Source organism: Entelurus aequoreus, linkage group LG13, assembly GCF_033978785.1.
Source record: "Entelurus aequoreus isolate RoL-2023_Sb linkage group LG13, RoL_Eaeq_v1.1, whole genome shotgun sequence".
NCBI lineage: Eukaryota > Metazoa > Chordata > Actinopteri > Syngnathiformes > Syngnathidae > Entelurus > Entelurus aequoreus.
Genome location: NC_084743.1, coordinates 56,546,959 through 56,571,958, shown reverse-complemented (window position 1 = coordinate 56,571,958; position 25,000 = coordinate 56,546,959). Strand labels below are relative to the sequence as shown.

Below are 25,000 nucleotides of genomic sequence, written 5' to 3'. Positions count from 1 at the left end.
CTGCAATTGCTTCCTCTTAAGGTATTCATGTGTGATTTCCACAAGCGTCTGTACATTTAAAAGAAGGAGAAACACGGGCATGTCTGGATGACTCGCCTTCATATTTCCAGTGGTTAGCTCCGAATTAAGAAACCGCTTTATTATGAAGCTGGCTGTGGCGCGTTCTTTCTGACGTCACTTCCTGTGTGGGGCACGCTCTTTCTGGCGTCACTTCCTCTCCGAACTCAGTTTGTAAACGATCAATGAGTCCATACAAAGCTAAGTGCCCGAGATTCCAGAAATACACGGCACACTTACCCGAACGATAGTTTAGTGTGGCTGAAATGGGGCTTAGGCTAAATAATTATTAGTTCAAGGGGTTATCCGGCTTAGTTGTAGACACTCGAGTTAAAGGGGCTGTTTGCAACTTCCTCACAGTTACATTTTTCAAAGCAAAAAATACAACAAGACTTGTGTTACCATTAGTCGTTTAACAGAACGTATTTGTGTCAAAGGAAATATGACCACATCACCCCAATTCTCAAATCCCTTCACTGGCTTCCTGTTCCACTCAGGATTTAATTCAAAATCTCCCTGCTAACCCACCAGTGCCTCTATGGAAATGCCCCCCTCTACCTCAAAGAACTACTCACACCCAAATCCTCCACACGACACCTCCGCTCCGGACAGGCTAACCTCCTCCAACCTCAGAGGACAAAGCTACGAATTATGGGAGACCGGGCTTTCTGCTCCGCCGCTCCCAGTCTGTGAATTGCTCTCCCTGAGCACCTGAGGGCACCACAGACTGTGGATGATTTTAAAAAAGGCTTAGAAGCCCTTCTTTTTAAAAAAGCCTTTTTTTTAGATATGTGCATACTAGCTATAGCTATTTGGCTGTTCTAGCTTTTATTTCTATTTATTCCTTTATTATCTTTTTTATTTACTTTTTTTTTTTTTTAATACACTAGCACTTTGAGATTTTTTACTCAGTATAAAGTGCTTTTTACAAATAAAATCTATTATTATTATTATTATTAAAGCGGTCTCTATTTTTCACAATCACTAAGTTTGTGGAGTACATTTTTTTACCGGCCTGAATAAAATGATTGTTGTTTACGGCGGTCACTCACCCGTTCTCGTCAACACGTATGCACATACAACAGCAGTCCAAGAGAAGCACTGAACAATTTTCATCCATGTTGTTGTTATGATAGAATACCGTATTTTCCAGACCATGGGGTGCACCGGATTATAAGGCCCATTGCTGATGAATGGTCTATTTTTGATCTTTTTTCATATATTAGGCGCACCGGTTTATGGGGCGCATTACAGGAGTCATATTATTATTATTTTTTTCTAAATGTAAAACACTTCCTTGTAGTCTACACTACATAACATGTAATGGTGGTTCTTTGGTCAAAATGTTGCATGGATTATGTTTTACAGATCATCTTCAAGCCGCTTTCTGACAGTCGCTTCCGGATGCGCTGTTTTGTGGGCGGTCTTATTTACGTGGCTCATATTCGACAGCGTCTTCTCCCCGTCATCTTTGTTGTAGCCGTGTAGTGTGCAAGGACGGGGGTGGAAGAAGTGTCAAAAGATGGAGCTAACTGTTTGAATGACATTCGGACTTTCCTTAAATCAATAACGGAGCAGCTTCTCCTCATCCGGAAACAACAACAACGGAAATGTGTCCCGTGAAAAACCGCCCGACCGGAACTCTAATAACTAAAGTTCCTTGGGTGAATAATGTAAACTCACTATACCGGTATGTTTTAGTTTACTGACAGATATAAGTAAGAACTTTACACTACTTTGTATTAGAAATGGCAACAGCGGAGGATAAATGTCACATAACAAGAAGATAGAGGAAAAAGAAAAAGCTTATCGACTCACTGACGCGCGCAATTTTTCAGGACTTCTACAGATCCCAAATACAGATCAGCAGGCACCAGAAGGTAACAAAAGTTGCTTTTGCATAATATTGCGAAACAAAACGCCAGGTAATATGTCTTACCTTATACACACACCATAATAATACTCCTATGTTTAATGCACCGACAATTATTCAAGTGGTGTGGCTTCATACCTTACCAAAGTCATAGTAAAACATTTTGATATATTTTTGAGCACCGTGTGTAATGTTCTATATTTTCAATGGAACATTTAAAATGTTGGTGTTGTTTACTTGAGTCATATTGCAATCATAGTGCTGTCTACATTTATCTCTTATGTTTGACTGCCATCTACTGGTCACACTTATCTTTACACCATGTACCAAATAAAATAGCTTCGAGGTGAGTGAGCTCAACCAAACTTATTCCTTACATTAGGTGCACCGGGTTATAAGGCGCACTGTCGAGTTTTGGGGGGAAAAAAAAGATTTTAAGTTCGCCTTATAGTCCGGAAAATACGGTATACATTCAATGACAGCTAACACTAGCTATCTAAATCACTGATGCGCAAGCATTTGTTACGTACTTACGTAGTTACGTCATTACGTCTTAGAAGCCGGAAGAGGGCGGGATATACTGTGTAAAATTCAGTGGAAAGTTAGCTCCCTCTAGGCATCTGTGTAAATATTGCAAACTGCCCCTTTAAATAATTCTTCCACAGTCTAAGAACATGTTGAGTTAACTTGCGATTGATTGCAACCTGACATGTATGTTATGCACTTAAACATGGTAAAACGCTAAGGGTTCTGTTGCTATGGACTGGGCAATTGTCCAGAGCGCCATTCTGCAGGGGACGCTACAATAAAATATTAAAAATTATATAATATATAATTTTATTTAAATTAAATATTTAATTTAAATAAAAATATTTCTATTTGAAATGGTTGGCCAACGTTACATTTTTTTTTTAAATGCTTGGAGAAACTATCATTTTGAAGTTGGACATCTTAATCAGATTAAAAGTGGTGGTGGATGAATCTGCATTAAAGGTTCCCTATCATGCAAAACCAACTTTTCTTACCTATAGGTACCGGATGATGTGCATTTGGGATTTGCATAAATCCTGAACATTTGAAATCGAACCGTGGAGACATTGTGGAGATATTTATAAAATAATATTGCCTTCTTTCAGACTTTTGAAAAACGAGCCATTTGGAATTTGCCCCATTGGAGGCGTTTTTGCCCTTGGTGACGTCAGCGGATTATCCATACATGGTATAAATTCATACAAAAGGCTTTGCGCGAGTCCGCCATTGTAGTCCGCGCTGTAGTCAATAAGCTCCTTTTGTTTAGCTATCCTCTTGTTGTGGGGCAGACTGGCTCGTACATGCACATGCATCCTCTGCTGTCGCCATTTCTAACACAAAGTAGCGTATAATTCAAACTTATATCTGTCAGTAGACTCGCTAAAGCGCTAAAAAACACAACAAAGATGGCAGGAAGAAGACGTTGTCAAAGTCACGTAAATAAGACCGCCCACAAAACAACGCATCCTGAAGAGACTGTCAGAAAGTGGCTTTAAAAAAGTCTGCAAAATTTTTACCGAATAACCACCATGTAGACCACAAGGAAATGTTCAAATGTAGAAAAAATATATATAATATGACCCCCTTAAGTAATAGTCATTTCAGAGCCTATGGTTCCTAACAAGTCATCTTGCTCTAAAAAATGGGAGTTCAACTGACTTTGCTCATCACTTTGTAAAGTAGTTATTTGACACGACACAAAGCTGCCACTTTGCCTCCTGGATGTTCTCCTCCTGCCCGCAAGGACTTTGAGGATGACCTATTTTTGTTTGGCCCCGTCTACACCTGGAGGAAAGCCAAGGACGACCAGGACCAAACGTGTTGGGATCTTAAAACGGCAGCTGGTCCCGTGTCTTTGCTCACACCATTGCAGCCAATTCTTGTTTTTATTGATTCCTCTATCAAATTGGCTGCCCTCACGCTGACACTGGCCACTTTTTTTGTTTTGTTTTTAAAGCCATGCTCTGAATTCAGTGCAGTCATTTGTACCGCACGGGTAAGCAATGTCAATAAACTTTTACGAGCTTACTTAAAAGTTTCTGGCTCATGTACTTAATCGCTGCAGCAATAAAGTATGATGTGTTAATCGGGATTATCTTGTAACAGGCCCCGGATGTGAGGCCCGTATACAGATTATGTGTGTTGAGTGAGAGGTACAGGGTTCAAACCCCGGACAAGCCCCCACAAATGAGGCCTGTAAACAGATAATGTTTGTTAAAGTACTAGTAGAATGGAAAAATAAGTTGACTTTATATGGTTATTTGTGTTTCATTGTATCCATTAAACCGTATCAAGTTGTATTGACAATCTACAAAGTATGTGAAAATACCCTTTAAACATCACAAATTCAGTCAGCCATTTTGAATATTTTTGCTCCGAAAACCTTCGGCTAAATTTAAAGATTGACATCACGGTAGAAACGCCTCTCCACTCTGACCATGTTATCAGATCAGCCATGCTGGAAATACGCAAAAATTGGAAAGAGATGTGGTGTTTATCATTCACAATCCTTATGTAAGTCAAGAACACATATGCTTGGCTTTTTTTATGCATTCAAACTAAATAGCTAACAATTGAGTCAACAGATGGAGAGTCCTCTCATTATACTCTCTAAAACATTCATAAAAGCGCTAACAAGACTCCATTTACATGTCGTGACCTGCAAGTTAACCAAATATGAGTGCTATTGTTATTATAAGCGCCAACGCATACGGACTATTTTAAGGGCACATTGATAGCAGTGAGCTAATGCTCTCTTAAGCTGCTGTTGTTGACACACTATAAAACAGCTGCTTCTGCTTCGTCTTAAACTTGCTAAAAGTTAGTTCTAGATTATAAATCATGCCTCTCTCACCTGGTATTAGATACATGTGGCCGTGGACCGACAGACTGGTCGACTTTGGCGAAATAGACCTCATAAGACACTTCCTGCAGAAATTTTTCTTTAACCCTTCGTGAGGATTGTGATTGATTCTTCATCCAAAGGAATTATGTAAGAGTCAGTTGACATCCCAGCGAAAGTGGAAATATTACAATAAGTGTTTGTTTTATTATGGTTTGTTATGATTACTTTGTATGTTACCTAGCTATGCTGCAGATGCTATTATGTCACAATGAAACTGCATCCAGCACTTGGCTTCTAAAATTTATTGGTCATCCTCTTTGTGTTCGGGCTCAAAAATATAAGGTGCTTGATAATCATTTTTCCAAAATTAATTGTTGTTGTCTCTCACAAAGTCTGTTTAATTACCATTGCTGTTGATGTCGAAGGGATCTCTGGTTCCCAGCGTGACGTCACCCCACCTCGTTATCTCTCAAAATGGCTCGGGAATCTCCGTGAGATTGATACTAATTTGATCACATCTATTTATCCGCAAACTTTGGAAGTCTTCTGGTGTCATAAATCAGATATATGTGATAATAGCTTCAATATAAAGGCAACTTGTTTTTCTACTCTACCGGTACTTTAAGTAAGAGGTGCCTGGCTCACATCCCGGACAAGCCCCCAAAAATGATCCCTGTAAACAGACTATGTGTGTGTTGAGTTCTGTAACGAATTGATGAGGCAGATTATAGCATCTGTTGTCTGACTCATGGCGATAGAAGAATACCTGCCTTTTCACTAACTCACAGACGCGGAATTTCCCCCTGGTGGTGAAATGGAGATACAACTCCCAATAGCAATGTTAATTAAATGACATTAAAGGCTCTTGCATACTAATAAACACATGATAATATAGACATTGTGTCTTGACTATACATACTTATTGATTTGTAAGTTTGAGGTGGCAGTAGAAGATCAAGAGAGAGAAGTCACAAAGAGATGGAGGTCTGCCTTATTATGGACACAAAGGAATCTCGGCGTCACCTGATCGTATTCCGAGCCGGCTTCCAGCAGACTCTGTTGAATGGCGAACTGCAGCAGGTCCTCTTCCTCCTCCCTCATGCTGTCTCTCTGTTTCCCTCCAAGCATGGTGTATCCAGGCGGGGGCTCAAACACACAGGGGGGGATCTCTCCCACTCGACATGACACTGCACACACGGGGAAGGCAAAAGGGCAAGAGATGGAAAGGTGTGTTATATGACACTGAAGGGGATTACACACCAGGAGAGGGAAAGGAAAAAAAAAAAAGAAATTCAGGCAGGAAGCTTTCTTTTCAAAATACCCGCATGACTCAGCGATTAGTTACCTAAATGATTATAAGTCAAAACAATCATACGAGCTTAGATCGAGCATCTCCAGAGAGGTTTTTAGGGGGATTGTACATGATAGCGCTACACCGCACAGCTGCTGGGTAAAACCATGGCTTTTGGGTTTGAGTACAAGAGCTGTAGAGGATAAGTCTGTACACGACAAAACAAAACACAAGTGTCAGCTTTAAGCTATCAGCGTTTTTGTCACCAAGTGTAATTCCATGCCTAAAGTCTATGATTATATGAAAATAGGTAGTTGGTTGTCAAACTCTTGATATCTTGCCACAAGAGGGCGCTGTCTTTCAAACATGTGGTATAGAAACTTACAGTATTAGTGTCAGAGTTCACCTACATCAGAGGTCGGCAACCCAAAATGTTGAAAGAGCCATATTGGACCAAAAATACAAAAACAAATCTGTCTGGAGCCGCAAAAAATTTAAAGCGATATTACATACAGATAGTGTGTCATGAGATATAAATTGAATTAAGAGGACTTAAAGGAAACTAAATGAGCTCAAATATACCTAAAAATGAGGCATAATGATGCAATATGTACATATAGCTGGCCTAAATAGCATGTTAGCATTGATTAGCTTGCAGTGACCAAATATGTCTGATTATCACTCCACACAAGTCAATAACATCAACAAAACTCACCTTTGTGTATTCATGCACAACGTTAAAAGTTTGGTGCACAAAATGAGGCAGAAAAAGACGTGGCATAAAGCACGTCTTAGAAAGTCGGAGAAAGTTATACATGTAAACAAACTACGGTGAGTTCAAGGACCGCCAAAATTAGTAGGACAAAACGGCGCTCGCCAAATACTCGAATCAGTGAAGCATGTTTAATACAAACAGTGTGCTTTATAACAATTAGGGAGGTTTGTGTCATGTTTGTCCTCCTACAGAAACCATATTAACACAAAATATATATGTTTTTCCTCTCATCTTTTTCCATTTTTCATACATTTTTGAAAAATCTCCAGAGAGCCACTAGGGCGGCGCTAAAGAGCTGCATGCGGCTCTAGAGCCGCGGGTTGCCGACCCCCGACCTACATGGTGCTTTCTGGAGTAAGACAGCTGAACTCAAGGCGAGATGACTTTTGACTTTGGTACCTCAACTTACGAATACCCCGACGTAAAAGTATTTTTCAGATTCAAGCTGTCTCTCTGCTTTTTGTTATGTTTTAAAATGTGAGCTTCCCCGCCGTCGGTTGAAGCAGCATTTGTCTACAGCTCACAGCCGGAGATCGACACAATCCTGCCCTCCAAATGTCAGAACTGAGAAAGTTAGTGTCAGAGAGACGAACCATTAAAAACGTCCAATATTTTAGTCGATGCCGGCACACATGTTGCAGCCAGCGTCCGCTGCAGGCAGCTACAAAAGTCCAAAAGACGGACATTTATCCATAAAAATATGGAGAGGCTGCAGAATCTTTGTTTGACATATTTTAGTTTGTTCGGCCTGCTGACTCAACAAACTGGATGATCAAGCATTCCCTTTGGTACACAGACATACATAACGCTTGTCGACCTCGCCGGTCTGTCACTTAAAGACGTCCGTGTGCAATAAACAACAATTTCCTACTTCCTTTTTACACGACGAAGAAGCAGCTACAAAAGTTTGCTCCTCAAGGTAATAGCTCTATATTATTACTACATTACTTTATAAAACTATTGTATTGTTTTTCAAACAATATGTCCTATGTAAAAGTTTGTTCTTCCTTTTAAATGGCATTTTACATGTTAAAATGGTTGTCTTTTTGAAAAAGCAAGTACATAAAGTAATTTAATTTAATTTAAAAGGGAGATATGAGGTGGGAGTGTTTTGAGTCACGAGATTGGTAATGGAATTAATTGAACTTGTACGTTAAGGTTGTACTGTGTGTGTCTGCTTGATTTTTATACAATGGCTTTATAACAAAATACATTTTACCCCTAAAAAGTGGGAAGGGAAAGCTACAGTTTACATTGTTATTAGCGAGATAACTAGTTGTTACGCTGTTCTTGTATGTTGTATGTTTAGGTGTTTACAAGTGTGATTAAGTGTAATTTGACTTTATTTTTAAAACAGGGACAGCGCATATTGATGAACACACAAGCATAAATATGCAAGATTTTAGCCAGTTATAAATTTCCATCTTTTGTCCTTGCAGCAATTATTGCCAGAAGGACGACAAGGCCATACACAACATTAAAATGATAATAATAGAAAGTACAGTAGGACTAAAAAAAATAACAATAAACCAAAATAATAATGACCAGCAATTAAATTACCATAGAAAATTGAGTGCTTAAGTGCTAATGTGCTTGAGTGTTAAAATATACAGATTACAATTACATATTGCCCATTACAAAGTGCTAATCCACAAGTTTGCAAAGTGCTGGTGTACATTTCCCATTGCCCTATTGCACTTGTGCAGGTATTATTACACACGTTTGCATACATAGTTGTGATTTTGTACGCACTATTTCACAACATTTGCATACATAATAAAGTGTATGTAAGCAGACAGGGTCACAAGACTGGTTTATTACCAGCAACAGCCCTCCCCAAAAAACAACCCAAAAATTAAATAAATTAAATACAGTTATCAATGACATCATTTACATGTAATAATACAACACATCCAGTGAATTTCAAGATTCATTATGAGTGCAGTTTTGATTTTCAAGTTACCACAGTTTAAGAAAGGTATATGAATTTGTAAGTCTCGTTCGTTACTTGGTATCATGTTCCATATGAAAAAACTGACTGACCAAAAGTATTTTTTCTTAATATGACCAAACAGTCACCTCTAGATCCTGATCTAGATGATCGATTTAAGTTTGTCTTTACACATTTTTTTCGTGAGGAACTGCAATTAGTTGGGAATTTTGCCTATCATTTACATCCAATGCATTTTTTTTTTGTTATGCAATCTAATTAGTAATATACGGGTAGTACGAGGTGGCTAATAATGCAGCTAATAGGAATAATATATTGCGCCCATAAATATCTCTAAAAAACATCCATAAACCACTAACAATACTCCATTTACATCCTATGAACGAAATAGTAACTAGGTATTAGCGATATTGATTTTATAAGCGCTAAGTTACGCCAACACAGACAAACTACTTTTAGCGGTGCCGTGATCGAGCTAATGCATAGACATACTGAGCCAGTGAGCCGCTGCATCGCCTTTGAGTTGGCAAAAGTGAATTCTATGTTACCAATAAGCCTCTTACCTGCATAGTAAAAAAGGTTGTGGCTAAAAACCCAGAAGTTGGGCAACTTTGACTTTCAACTTATATCCGGAAATGGTGAGAAAGACATGAAAAGACACTTTTTTTTTTGTTTAACCCTTCAAGGGGATTATGATTAATTGTTCATCTAAACGGGAAAATATGAACATCCCTTCAGTTGGCATCCCATTGTACAGTTAGTGATTATTTTATTATGTTCGTAGTTTGTATTTGTTGTTTAGCACTTAGCAATAGTACTACTTGCTGGATCTGCTTGTCACTTAGCTTCTAAAACTTGTAGCTCGTCCTTACATTTAGGCAATAAAGTATATGGTTCTGGATCATCATATGTCCCAAAGTAGTCTTTGTTGGCTGTAATGAAGTCTGCCATGATCAGTAGTGTTGTTGTTGTTGTTGAAGGAAATAGCAAGCGTGTGTAAAATGAATATGTTAATGCTTAAAAAGACCAAAATACGTAAATATTACATGATATTAAGAATGTGCCTGTCACTATATTACATCCTGTATAAACTTAAAGCATGTATATAAAACATTGATGGAGGTTTTTTAGAGCAAATCTAGGCAGAATAGGGCACATCACATAACCTCTATTGTTAGAAAAACAGTTTTTGTCTCACATAGGAATTGTGAATGATAGGCAAAATCCCCCCCAAAAAGTGCAGTTCCCCTTTAAATATGTTTAAATTTATGCTCAACAGGGGTGTTCTGATCAGGGTTTTACTGCCGATTGCGATTCCAATCACCCATGAGATCTCCAGATACTCGAGATATGACGAACTGTCGTGACCCGACCCTAGGAACCTCGTTAATTGAGTACTTCTCCGGAAAACAAGTTACATTTATTTTCATAGTTTGGCTGTTTGTGCTATTTATAATTAGATGAGACTTTTATACAATTTTAACATTCCAAATGTATATTCACACATCTACAATGGGCTGGACTAAATATGTCGTCAGTTATGTATTTGTCAACTTTTAAATTTAGTTCTGCCTTCTTGCCTTATTTAAAATATATTTTCAATTAAATCCCACTATGACAACCAACCCCCTTTTGTGTGACAGTGACAACCATCACTGATGAGTCGAGTTGTAAATTATAACTCTTTTCAAAAGTGGTCATGAGGAAGCTACAATGTGGGGGCAAAGGGTGGCTCTGGAACCGCTGATTGCCAATCCCCCCCCATAAATGATAAATGGGTTATACTTGTATAGCGCTTTTCTACCTTCAAGGTACTCAAAGCGCTTTGACACTATTTCCACATTCACCCATTCACACATCTATTCCCACACACATTCACACACTGATGGCGGGAGCTGCCATGCAAGGCGCTAACCAGCACCCATCAGGAGCAAGGGTGAAGTGTCTTGCCCAAGGACACAACGGACGTGACTAGGATGGTAGAAGGTGGGGATTGAACCCCAGTAACCAGCAACCCTCCGATTGCTGGCATGGCCACTCTACCAACTTCGCCAAGCATCACTTACTTCCTTGTAGTGTTGTCCCGATACCAATATTTTGGTACCAGTACTAAAATTATTTCGATACTTTTCGATACTTTTCTAAATAAAGGGGACCACAAAAAATTGCATTATTGTCTTTATTTTAACAACATATCTTAGGGTACATTAAACATATATTTCTTATTGCAAGTTTGTCCTTAAATAAAATAGTGAACATACTAGACAACTTGTCTTTTAGTAGTAAGTAAACAAACAAAGGCTCCTAATTAGTCTGCTGACGTATGCAGTATCACATTGTGTCATTTTCCATTGTATTATTTTGTCAAAATTATTAAGGACAAGTGGTAGAAAATGAATTATTCATCTACTTGTTCATTTACTGTTAATATCTGCTTACTTTCTCTTTTAACATGTTCTATCTACACTTCTGTTAAAATGTAATAATCAGTTATTATTCTGTTGTTTGATACTTTACATTAGTTTTGGATGATACCACAAATTTGGGTATCGATCCGATACCAAGTCATTACGGGATATCATACATTGGTCATATTCATATTGAACGTTCCTTTTTAGAGGCGGTATATTACCGAATATGATTGATTAGTATCGCGGTATTATACTAATACCGGTATACCATACAACCCTACTTCCTTGCTATTGGACCCCGACTTAAACAAGTTGAAAAACTTATTCGGGTGTTACCATTTAGTGGTCAATTGTACGGAATATGTACTTCACTGTGCAACCTACTAATAAAAGTCTCAATCAATCAATCAATCAATCAATCAAATTAGTTATTTTGTGAACCCCCAATAAGAGATGATTGCAGCAACCTGGTACAATAATCAACTAGTGATTTCATAACAAGGTGCTTCACCGACATACTTGCCAACCTTGAGACCTCCAAATTCGGGAGATTTTGGGGGGTGGGGGGGTGGGCCGGGGGTGGGGTTAAGGGGGGAGGAGTATATTTATAGCTAGAATTCACTGAAATTCAAGTATTTCTTATAAAATAAAATAAATACTTGACTTTCAGTGAATTCTAGCTATATATATATGCTCCGGGGTGGACCGCTAGCCTGTTCATCGGATGGGGACATCTCTACGCTGCTGACCCGTCTCCGCTCGGGATGGTTCCTGCTGGCCCCACCATGGACTGGACTTTCGCTGATGTGTTGGACTTTCACAATATTATGTCAGACCCACTCGACATCCATTGCTTTCGGTCTCCCCTAGAGGGGGGGGGGGGGGGGTTACCCACATATGCGGTCCTCTCCAAGGTTTCTCATAGTCATTCACATTGACGTCCCACTGGGGTGAGTTTTCCTTGCCCGTATGTGGGCTCTGTACCGAGGATGTCGTTGTGGCTTGTACAGCCCTTTGAGACACTTGTGATTTAGGGCTATATAAATAAACATTGATTGATTGATTGATATATATATATATATATATATATATATATATATATATATATATATACATATATATATATATATATATATATATATATATATATATATATATATATATATATATATATATATATATATATATATATATATATATATATATATATATATATATATATATATATGTATTTTACTATATATACAGATAAATAAAATAAATACTTGAATTTCAGTGTTCATTTATTTACACATATACACACACACATAACACTCCTCTCTACTCATTGTTGTATTTGAAAGTGCAATGCTTTTCAGCTAGTAGCACAGCCTTTGAAGGAGCGTAGGTATGGGCAGTGTAATATTCTGGGTTGGAGTCAATAACCAGGCGAGGTGATGAAGTTACGTCTCTTTACTTCATACTTCAGAACTGACTCCCACACTTGCCCATGACAACTTTGTGCTTTGTTTTAAAGATGTGATATTTGTATTTACACTATATAAAAAAAATGAAAATGAATTTTACCTTTGCATTATACTATTGGCTAAGTTTTATATTCATAAATGTAAGTTTCTCAATACCCGACCTGTTTTTTGTGCCTTTAAAAAAGATTTAGAACTCTACATTAAAACACTCTCTACCTCTAACAACCAAAAAGCTGTGAAAACGATGATGCTGTGTTCCAAATTTGGATTATTTACGGAACTTGTGTGAGCCTATGGCTTTACATTTTGTTACATATATATATATATATATATATATATATATATATATATATATATATATATATATATATATATATATATATATATATATATATATATATATATATATATATATATATATATATATATATATATTGCATTCTTCTTTAGTTGCTTTATTGGGTTTACAAACCCCCTTGTGCTGTTTTGTACTGTTTTTGTACTGTTTCTGTACTTTTTTAGATTTTATTTCTTTTTCTGATTGTATGTAAATGTTGAATGTTACAAATACAGGTTTTGGGGAAAAAAACACTCCCACACTTGACGTCAGGGCGCGCAATACAACGTAAACCGTTGGCCAACCAAAAAATAACCACAGAACACTTGACGGTATAGTGTTCTGTGGTTACTTTTTGGTTGGCCAAGCGGACGTGACGACAGGCTGTCCTCACTCAGGTCCGCACGGACCTGAAGGGGGCGTGCCTTAAGTCCGGCTGGAAATCGGGAGAAATTCGGGAGAATGGTGGTCCCGGGAGATTTTCGGGAGAGGCACTGAAATTCGGGAGTCTCCCGGAAAATTCGGGAGGGTTGGCAAGTATGTTCACCGATGCACCAATGCTTTTTGTCAATGATGTCGCCTGTGACCAAGTCCAATATTTGACCCGTTCTGCTGCATATGTTGTTCTGTGACTGAGTGAATCCTTTGTGAATTGGCGATGTTAGTACGCCTCATTAAAACATGTAGTATTGATCGTTTTGCTTCACTCAGCATTTGCCCACTATAGATTTTGACACACTGTAATGAAGACGGTGTGTGCGTCCTTACTGGTGGAGCTGGAGCTGGAGACACTGGAAGAGTCGCTGCCAGGAGAGGGGGTGTCTGTCCTCAGGGTGTACCTCTGTCCGTCCCCTTCCACGCTCGCCCCCTCCTCGCAGCCGTTCAGATTGCTAAAGGTTATTCTGGCGTTCAGAATGTGGTAGAGAGGGATCTCTGCGGGAGGTAAAAATGACATTTGACGCTCACCCTGTTCCCTTAACTTCCTTCCATCTACACAGTATATCTGTTAATCAACCTTTCTGTCTTCATTCTACCAGTCGCTGTTTTGACCTGGCTTCTCGAGCACTCACCGATCTTGACAGGGAAACCGGGCGGCAAGCGAAGCGTGATGAAGTCGCGCAGCTTGGCAAAAAGAGCGTTGGAGATCGCCATGAGATCGATGATGGGCGCCACTTGCTCTGCCAGCGACAGTGGATGAGACTCGCACAGCCAAAGCTTTGCTTTGAATCTGGAGGAAAAATATGCAGATTAATAATTAACTTGGCTAATACAAGACACGTTCAGACATCGGATAGATAGAACGTGGCGGTCGACAAGTCTCATGAGTCATTCGGTCGATTGATCGCGACGTTGAAAATGATCTATTAATATAAAAACCTTGCAACACATCGACTTCCGTGTCATCTCAGCTTTAATGAGACAGTGATCAATTGTCAGCGGAATACTAAATATGACAAAGAGGCCAATGCAGAGACGTGCAGGAGGACCCGACTGGCTGAGTTACGTTATAGTAGCAATTTTGAGCCATCCAGGAAATGGACATGAACATGGTGACAGCAAGCACAGGGTCATTACACAGAAAAGTAGTCTTCTGTAACTCATAGTACAAACAGAATAACGAGACATGTAATCCAACACGGAAACCCACAACACAAACGACTACCAATGAATGTATGCAGAAAACAAACGATTACCATATTTTCCGGACTATAAAGCGCACTTAAAATATTTTTTTCCCCTCAAAACTCGACAGTGCGCCTTGTAACCCGGTGCGCCTAATGTACGGAATAATTCCGAATGTGCTTACCGACCTCGAAGCAATTTTATTTGGTACATGGTGTAATGATAAGTGTGACCAGTAGAAGGCAGTCAAACATAATAGATACGTGTAGACTGCACTATGATGGCAATATGACTCAAGTAAACAACACCAACATTGTATATGTTCCATTGAAAATATGGAACATTACACATGTCGCTCAAAAATCTATCAAAATGTTTTGATATGACTTTGGTAAGCTATTGTCGGCGCATTAAACATAGGAGTATTATTATGGCGTGTGTATAAGGTAGGACATATTATCTTGCGTTCTGTTTCGCAATATTATGCAAAACCAACTTTTCTTCCCTTCTGGTACCTGCTGATCTGTATTTGGGATCTGCATAAATCCTGAAAAATTGCGCGCGTCCGCCTTTGTAGTCCATGACGACACCATAGTCGATAAGCTTCTTCTTTTTCTCTATCTTCTTGTTATGGGACATTCATCCTCCGCTGTTGCCATTTCTAATATAAAGTAGTTTAAAGTTCTTACTTATATCTGCCATGAAAGCGCTAAAACATACCAGTATAGTGAGTTTATATTATTCACCCAATTATTAGATAGTTCCGGTTGGACATTTTTTCATGGACACATTTCCGGCCTTGTTGTTGTTTACGGATGAGGAGATGCTGCTCCGTTGTTGATTTAAATAAAGTCTGAATGTCATTAAAACAGTTAGCTCCATCTTTTGACACTTCTTCCACTCCTGTCCTTGCACGCTACACCGCTACAACAAAGATGACGGGGAGAAGACGCTGTCAAAGGTGAGCCATGTAAATAAGACCGCCCACAAAACAGCGCAACCGGAAGCGACTGTCAGAAAGCGGCTTGAAGATGATCTGTAAAACATAATCTATGCAAAATTTTGACCAAAGAACCACCATTACATGTTATGTAGACCACAAGGAAGTGTTTTACATTTAGAAAAAAATATATATATATATGATTCCTTTAATGCGCCCTATAATCCGGTGCGCCATATATATGACAAACGATCGAAAATAGACCATTTATCGGCAGAGTGCCTTATAATCCGATGTGCCCTATGGTCCGGAAAATACGGTAAGCATTAACAACAAACCCAACATTTGCAAAGATACAAAATGCCCTCAAGGCATGCTGGGTTGTCCACAAGCAACTCCCTACCTCCAAGTCCTCCAGTCATTCATTTTCTACCACTTACGCTGTTTAAGAATCACGGGTAGAGATGTCGCGATCCCGATCATGGGATCAGATCAGGTGCCGATGTTTGCCTTTTCCAACTGATCAAGACAATGAGCTGTCAAGCCCAGACGATCTTTACCGCAGCTGTGTCCCAGTTTCATGCGAAGGATTCCTTCAAAAGTGATGCACGATCAGGAAGACACAATTACATTTCCATATTCCTTGTTGCACACATGCAACAGTTGCATGAATTCAAGGAGGCTCAAGTTTGAGAGCAAGTTGATTATAAGGCGCACTGTCGATGAGCGGGTCTAGTTAGGTCTATTTTCGTACAATAGGCGCACCGGATTCTAGGGCGCATTAAAGGTGTTATTTTTTTTTTTTTTTTTTCCAAATGGAAAGCACTTTCTTGTGGTCTACATAACATGTAATGGTGGTTCTTTGGTCAAAATGTTGCATGGATTATGTTTTACAGATCATCTTCAAGTCGCTTTCTGACAGTCGCTTCAGGATGCGCCGTTTTGTGGGCGGTCTTATTTACGTGGCTCACCTTCGACAGCGTCTTCTCCCCGTCATCTTTGTTGTAGCGGTGTAGCGTGCAAGGACGGGAGTGGAAGAAGTGTCAAAAGATGGAGCTAACTGTTTTAATGACATTCAGACTTTACTTATATCAATAATAGAGCAGCATCTCCTCATCCTTGGCTCACAAGTGCAATAACAACGCCCGAAATGTGTCTCGTGAAAAACCGTCCGACCGGAACTCTCTAATAACTAAAGTTCCTTGGCTGAATAATGTAAACTCACTACACCGGTATGTTTTAGCACTTTCATGGTGAGTTTACTGACAGATATAAGTAAGAACTTTACACTACTTTGTATTAAAAATGGCAACAGCGGAGATGAATGTCCCATAACAAGAAGATAGAGAAAAACAAAAAGCTCATCGACTACGGTGTCGACACGGACTTCAAAGGCGGATGCGCGCAAATTTTCAGGACCTGTGCAGATCCCAAATACAGATCATCAGGTACCAGAAGGTAAGAAAAGCTGCTTTTACATAATAATGTGAAACAAAACGCCAGATAATATGTCCTACCTTATACACGCACCACAATAATACTCGTATGTTGAATCACAGTACAATCCACCAAGCGGTGCTGCTTCATAGCTTACCAAAGTCGTACTAAAACATGTTGATAGATTTTTGAGCGCCGTGTGTAATGTTCTATATTTTCAATGGAACATATACAATTTTGGTGTTGTTTACTTGAGTCATATTGCAGTCTACACGTATCTCTTATGAGTGACTGCCATCTACTGGTCACACTTATCATTTCACCATGTACCAAATAAAATAGCTTTGAGGTCGGTAAGCACAGCCAAAATGATTCCGTACATTAGGCGCACCAGGTTATAAGGCGCACTGTCGAGTTTTGAGAAAATGAAAGGAATTTAAGTGCGCCTTATAGTCCGAAAAATAAGGTAATTGTCCAGCCTTACAACAACCCCCACCCTAACATATTATATGTGGTACAGAAAATGGAGGGTTGAATTCACTACAACCTCCTAACTACATGTTTGGATAGGCACAAAATATGCTGAACTAGCATGATACTCTTAGATATCTGCATTGATACCTATTATCAATGCAGAGACGCGTGATAAACACTAGAGAAAGCCCCACTGTCATTGTGTTGACTTGGCAGCCACTCGGCAGTGATCTTATGCATGGCTGCCTCTGTCTCTGCCTGCCTGTCTGCGTGTAGGTCTGCTGCCTCACCTCTGGGTCTTAGTGGTGAGTTGGCACGGGTGGCCAATGTCCCTCTGACTCGGTGATGAGCTGGGGTTGAAGTATTCCTCAGCTGTCAGTGCTGATGGGTTGGTCATTGCAGGACTGGACATTTGGGTGACATGGGCCTGGAGAGCAATGGCACACACTGTTAAATACATTTAAGAGATACCAAAACAAAACAAAAGTTTTTGGATTAATAACCAAATATAATTGAACAAACTTTACAGTGACTTTTCATCACTGTTCATGTGTCATTGTATCATTTTAAGATTCAACTGTGCACAATCACTCACCCCATTGTTCGGGCCCATGTGTTGTTCTGCGATCCCTAGGAAGTTCTGCAATGGAGTCTTCCCACCTGCTCACACACACACACACAGAAGCTAAAGTAACATAAAATAAACCCCTTAAAAACAAACACAATGGTCACAATACCAAGAAAACCTCTGTAAGGCAGGCTACGGAGAACCTGAAAAATTGATTTCCTCTCCCTGTTCTCTTTATAACATGTCTGTCAGGCATCTTCAAGGAGTGAATATTTCTAACCCTCGGGGGACAAAGGCTGACTTTTTTGTCCTTTCAGTATATTTTTGGCCATATTTTTTGTTGTTATATGCTACACGATATTTCCTAAGAGAGTTTGTTTTTCATGTTTGGGACGGTATAGCGGTATAGCTCGGTTGGTAGAGTGGCCGTGCCAGCAACTTGAGGGTTCCAGGTTCGATCCCCGCTTCTGCCAACCTAGTCACTGCTGTTGTGTCCTTGGGCAAGACACTTTACCCACCTGCTCCCAGTGCCATCCACACTGGTTTAAAAATGTAACTTAGATATTGGGTGTCACAATGTAAAGCGCTTTGAGTCACTAAAGAAAAGCGCTATATAAATATTTTTTTTAAAATATATAAAATAAAATGTTTGGTTAAAAAAATTCAATGTCCAATTCTTTCACAAGTGTATGATACACTGGCAGTGATTTGGCAATATCCCATAGACAAAAAGAACCTACAAGTGACGGACATAAAAAACATTTTGGATTCTTTTTTGTTTTTTTACTTTTTTTGCTCAAATCTCTCAATTACTTTAGCCCCTAATTAAAATACCAAACTTTTTTTTTTTTTTCATTTTAAGTCTAAAAAATGCATTTTGTTCAAAAATGGCACAGTTTTCAATTAGTGTAAATTTGCAGAAGATTAGTTATTTTAGGAATTTAAACCTATGATATTATCTGATCAAAAGGAATTCAAGAGGGTAAACATTTTTTTTTAAAACATTACCATAGGAATGAGCGATATGGTGTAAAATCTATATTGTAATATATAATCCAGTATCCTGCAATAACGGTATGCATCACAATATATTATTTGGAATGTAAATGATAATAGAACCATTTCAAAACAGGTTATGAAGGCTCCTAATGAAGCTGCTGACGTGTGTGGTAACAGATTACGTAATTTACGGTTTTATCAAAACTATGATAAATCTATTTGTTAATTTACTGTTAATATCTGGTTACTTTCGGTTGGAACATTCTGTCTACACTTCTGTTAAAATGTAATAAGCACTTATTCTACTGTTGTTTGGATGCTTAGCATTAGTTTTGGGCAATAACACACGTTTGGATTTCAAACATTTCCAAGATTATTGAATGATTACATTTTCGATCACAGTTATAATCGGACATAAACACAAGATGTAACAATATAAATTACATTCTAAAAATGTTTTCCTACTATTGGCTCTAATTTCAATTGTTGAGCCTTTAAAACATATTTTCTGCGTTTGTAAACAATAACAAAAACAGCCTTTTGATAATGGAATAAAAATCGATCTAACCAGTGTTGTATTGACCTGATACTACACCACTTGGTATCTTTACTATCGATATTTTTTTTAATCAATCCACACACTTTTGTTTATATTTAAGAGTTTTCACTTGCGATTAGCATATCTTCCAACAGTGTGCTGTGTAGCATGTTTAGCTTTTCCTCGTCCCTCAGGGATGATACATGCAAGAAACATAGTTCATTTGCCACCAGTAAGGTAAGGATTGCTGATTTTGAAGTGCCTTTGCATTGTTGAGGGACGTTAGCCGCTAACAAGAATGCTACAGTGCATTCATTTTCTTGTCGCTGTCATGTGTCATCAACATGCATTATCCCGATATAATGATTGTATTAAAAGTTATATTGTTGGCCAAATTGATATCATTCATATCGTATACTGTCTAAATCGCGCCAGCCTTTTTAGTGTAGGTAAGGTTGCATTTTTGCCTCATTCCTGTGAGAATCCTGCGTGTGACTGAAGCATTAAGGACCGGGACTATTCAGGGATTTCTGCAGTGTGCTCAAACAACCACTAGGTGGCATCTGTGAGCAGATAATACTGTATAATCTCTTTCTCTTTCTAACTTCTCAGGATTTATCAGGTCAGTAGTGCATTCTTCACACATTCTACACTCACGCTTAAAGTGATGGATGAGGCAAAAATACAACCTTACCTACTGGACATGTTTGATAAGTTTGTTTAGGACTGACAATTGAGCAAAAAAATAAAAAAAGAATCAAAAATGTTTTTATGCCCTTCAAAAACTTAAGGACTTTTATGATCAATTTAGCTTTGATGTTTAATTCATCCATCCATCCATTTTCTACCGCTTATCCCTTTTGGGGTCACGGGGGGTACTGGAGCCTATCTCAGCTGCAATTGGGCAGAAGGCGGGGTACACCCTGGACAAGTCGCCACCTCATTGCAGGGCCAACACAGATAGACAGACAACAGTGGCAGGAAGCCGGAGTACCCGGAAGGAATCCACGCAGTCACGGGGAGAACATGCAAACCCCACACAGAAAGATCCCCAGCGCAGGATCGATTCATTTTAGTTTTATTATCCAGTGTTCTTTTCTATATACAAATTGTCACTTAAAATTACGGCTTACTGCGTTAACCTGTACTATTTTCGTAAATTCAAAACAATAATAGCTTTCTTTCCGCTAACGCCCATAATGAAATTATGTATATTTGTTTGTGCTATGGCGCCATCTTTTGGACAGGTTCGCTTACCTCAGGTATTGTGGGTTGAAAATGTACTTCCTGTTTTGATGCCATAAACCGAAACTGAGCATCCATAGCTCACGGTTGTAAATTTCACAGTTTAACTACATACTTTATAGACCGTCCCATGTGTGACGTCTGTAAGAGTGTTTTCATGCATATTTGTACATGCTATCATAATGTAATGAAGCTAGCGTCGTTAGCATGAGCTAATATGCGTTTACGTGTGTGTGTTAGTATTATTAACTTACAATGGCATTTTTTTTTGTACCGTTTCAGTTCTACAAATTTCTCAATAAATTCGCCAAAATGTCACCGGTGAGTTATGGAGTCTGTTTAGCTGATTGGAGAGCTAGCTTCCGCAGCCGGTGGGTCCATGACGATGACTTCTATTGTGTTTGATCAGCCGTTTTACTGCTGTGTTACAGACACTGTTTGGAAACAATTTAGGTATGTAAATAAACATTTACAAAATGTTTCTGTGTAAATAACTCTTTTCACTAGAGATGTCCGATAATGGATTTTTTGCCGATATCCGATATTCCGATATTGTCCAACTCTTAATTACTGATTCCGATATCAACCGATACCGATATATACAGTCGTGGAATTAACACATTATTATGCCTAATTTTGTTGTGATGCCCCGCTGGATGCATTAAAAAATGTAACTTTACCATGAATTGATTAACGTGGACCCCGACTTAAACAAGTTGAAAAACTTATTCGGCAGTTACCATTTAGTGGTCAATTGTACGGAATATGTACTGTACTGTGCAATCTACTAATACAAGTTTCAATCAATCAATCAAAAACAAGGTTTTCCAAAATAAGAGAACAACTTCAACTCCAGTTATGGAAAAAAGTGCCAACATGGCACTGCCATATTTATTATTGAAGTCACAAAGTGCATTTTTTTTTTTTAACATGCCTCAAAACAGCTTGAAATTTGGGACATGCTCTCCCTGAGATAATCCTGATACCGGGGTGGGCGGGGTTGGGGGGGCGGGGTTTGGTGGTAGCTGGGGTGTATATTGTAGCGTCCCGGAAGAGTTAGTGCTGCAAGGGGTTCTGGGTATTTATTCTGTTGTGTTTATGTTGTGTTACGGTGCGGATGTTCTCCCGAAATGTGTTTGTCATTCTTATTTGGTGTGGGTTCACAGTGTGGCGCATGTTTGTAACAGTATTAAAGTTGTTTATACCTCCACCCTCAGTGTGACCTGTATGGCTGTTGATCAAGTATGCGTTGCATTCACTTTTGTGCGTGTGTGTAAAAGCCGCATATATTATGTGGCTTGGCCGGCACGCTGTTTGTATGAAGGAAAAGCGGACGTGACGACAGGTTGTAGAGGACACTAAAGGCACGCCCCCAACATTGTTGTCCGGGTGGAAATCGGGAGAAATTCGGGGGAACGGTTGCCTCAGGAGGGGCACTGAAATTTGGGAGTCTCCCGGGAAAATCGGGAGGGTTGGCAAGTATGCCCTACGTCCGTGTTTTACCGGATATGTACCGCTCCGTACAGCGGCGTAATAAAAATTCATGAATTTTAATTTTTTAAACCGATACCGATTATTTCCGATCTTACATTTTAAAGCATTTATCGGCCGACAATATCGGACATCTCTACTTTTCACAACGTATATATCTGGGGATTATAGTCCAGTGCGGCTAATGTACGGGGGAAAAATGTCTTCTAAAATTGTGTGGATGCGGCTTATATCCCGGTGCGTTCTAGAGCCCGGAAAATACTGTATTACCGCATTAATTATGTATTTAATCGCACAATTTAGTTTGATCGCTCATGCTCCTTCACATGTTAAAATCCCTTTTATAAATGTGTGAGACATATTTTGGGCTTAAACAGGATTGTGCTTCTACACATTTAGCTTGTTAGCTTCCTTCGTCGAAAGTCAACAATAGCAATTGAAGAGAAACAGTGTTGGGTCTTGAGCTGAATGTATTCTAATAATAATAGAAGTCACTTTAATTGAAAACGTTGAACCGAAACCAAAGAAGAACATGAGTAACGGGAGGATTTGGAGGGGGAGGAGCGATATATACCTGTTTTGTGGGGGTCAATTACTAGCAGTTTTTCGCCATTCGCGGGTGGTCTAGGAACACTGTATTCAATTACCTTTAATCTTGTTCTTGTTCTGGTCTGACAAATGGTCCGTTCGGGTCCTAGTGATAAGCTCCACATTGGAAGCAGCATAGACCTAAAAAAATGAAAGGAAGGCTTAGCATCATTGTGATGACAAAGTAACGTACCAAATGATGGGACTCGGGGCAATAAATAGCAGCTCATTTTTATCACTATCATAAAAAGATTGGAAAAAAAAAAATTCACCCTGCAATAATATACAGTATAGCAACACAATCCATCACACTGTAATGTTCTCTCACAGCCCTATCAAGCTACTCTACACAAGAGGAAAGAAGTGAAAATAGTTACCAGGATGCCAAACGGTTGAGAACAGAGCAGGTCAACTGAGCTTGTCTGTTTATGTTATCTTAAATCTGGATCAGTGATGGAGAAAACAGCATTGTCGCTGTTCCTGTCGGAATTGCTTTTAAACCACTCAAGATAAATGATCCTCCATGTCTGACAATCCATCCCTTGTGACGCTTCAGAAAACAATCTACACTGTCTGGGATAGTTTGCGGTTCCGACTTTAGGGGCAACACTGACAAGTTGTGACAAGCATGTAATTATTTTTAAATAGCTAAGTTTAAAATCACTTTTTTTAATCTGCTTGAACAAGACACTTGCGTTGAAGTGTCATGTCAGGAAATACTCCATCACGTTTTGATAATAGTGTTTTATCTGGACAGTGTGAAAAATCTGACATCTGTCAGCGAGCTCTACCTTGGCTTCGTATCCGTTCACAGTCTCAGTCTTCTCACTCCTCCAGCCCAGGATACCCGTCTTATTCCTGCAAAGAGGATTCCACAGTACATTGATTCGATTAATTCACACACACAAAAAAATGTTAAGTTAAAAAAAAGGACAAACCCCTTATTGGAGTTATTTTAACTCAACATTTCGGGTGAATTTTTTTCAACCCAAATTTTGCGTTGAATTATTTTACTAAAAATTCGAGTTAAGATAACTTAATGTTGGGTTTATTCCCAACCAAACAATTAGGATGAATTATTTAACCCAAAAGTTGAGTTATGCTAACTCAATGTTGGTTGATTCATAACCCAACTATTGGGTTGAATTTAATTTCACACAAAAGCTTAATTATGCTCACTACAATGATGGGTTATTCAAGACCCAACTATTGGGTTGCGCAATTTAGCGCTCCTTGACCCAATAGTTAGTTAAAGGCCTACTGAAATGACATTTTTTTATTTAAACGGGGATAGCAGATCCATTCTATGTGTCACACTTGATAATTTCGCAATATTGCCATATTTTTGCTGAAAGGATTTAGTAGAGAACATTGACGATAAAGTTCGCAACTTTTGGTCGCTGATAAAAAAAGCCTTGCCTGCACCGGAAGTAGCGTGACGTCACAGGTTGAAAGGCTTCTCACATTTCCCCATTGTTTACACCAGCAGCGAGAGCGATTCGGACCGAGAAAGCGACGATTACCCCATTAATTTGAGCCAGGATGAAAGATTTGTGGATGAGGAACGTGAGAGTGAAGGACTAGAGTGCAGTGCAGGACGCATCTTTTTTCACTCTGACCGTAACTTAGGTACAAGCTGGCTCATTGGATTCCACACTCTCTCCTTTTTCTATTGTGGATCACGGATTTGTATTTTAAACCACCTCGGATGCTATATCCTCTTGAAAATGAGAGTCAAGAAAGCGAAATGGACATTCACAGTGACTTTTATCTCCACGACAATACATCGGCGAAGCACTTTAGCTACGGAGCTAACGTGATAGAATCGGGCTTAACTGCAGATAGAAACAAAAGAAATAAACCCCTGACTGGAAGGATAGACAGAAAATCAACAATACTATTAAACCATGGACCTGTAACTACACAGTTAATGCTTTCCAGCCTGGCGAAGGTTAACAATGCTGTTGCTAACGACGCCATTGAAGCTAACTTAGCAACGGGACCTCACAGAGCTATGCTAAAAACATTAGCTATCCACCTACGCCAGCCAGCCCTCATCTG

At 39.1% G+C, this 25,000-nt stretch overlaps 1 protein-coding gene across 1 annotated transcript in view; it reads right to left on the bottom strand.

The window, feature by feature from the left end:
* ankrd13b (ankyrin repeat domain 13B) overlaps positions 1-25,000 on the bottom strand; it is a 126,718-nt gene that overhangs the window by 8,794 nt on the left and 92,924 nt on the right. Inside the window, exons 8-14 of the mRNA XM_062068065.1 lie at positions 23,731-23,797; positions 22,999-23,080; positions 18,106-18,170; positions 17,801-17,937; positions 14,107-14,264; positions 13,805-13,969; positions 5,829-5,992 (exon numbers count right to left, since the gene is read on the bottom strand). Coding sequence (XP_061924049.1) covers positions 5,829-5,992; positions 13,805-13,969; positions 14,107-14,264; positions 17,801-17,937; positions 18,106-18,170; positions 22,999-23,080; positions 23,731-23,797 — 838 coding nt within the window. The remainder of the gene's footprint in view (positions 1-5,828; positions 5,993-13,804; positions 13,970-14,106; positions 14,265-17,800; positions 17,938-18,105; positions 18,171-22,998; positions 23,081-23,730; positions 23,798-25,000) is intronic.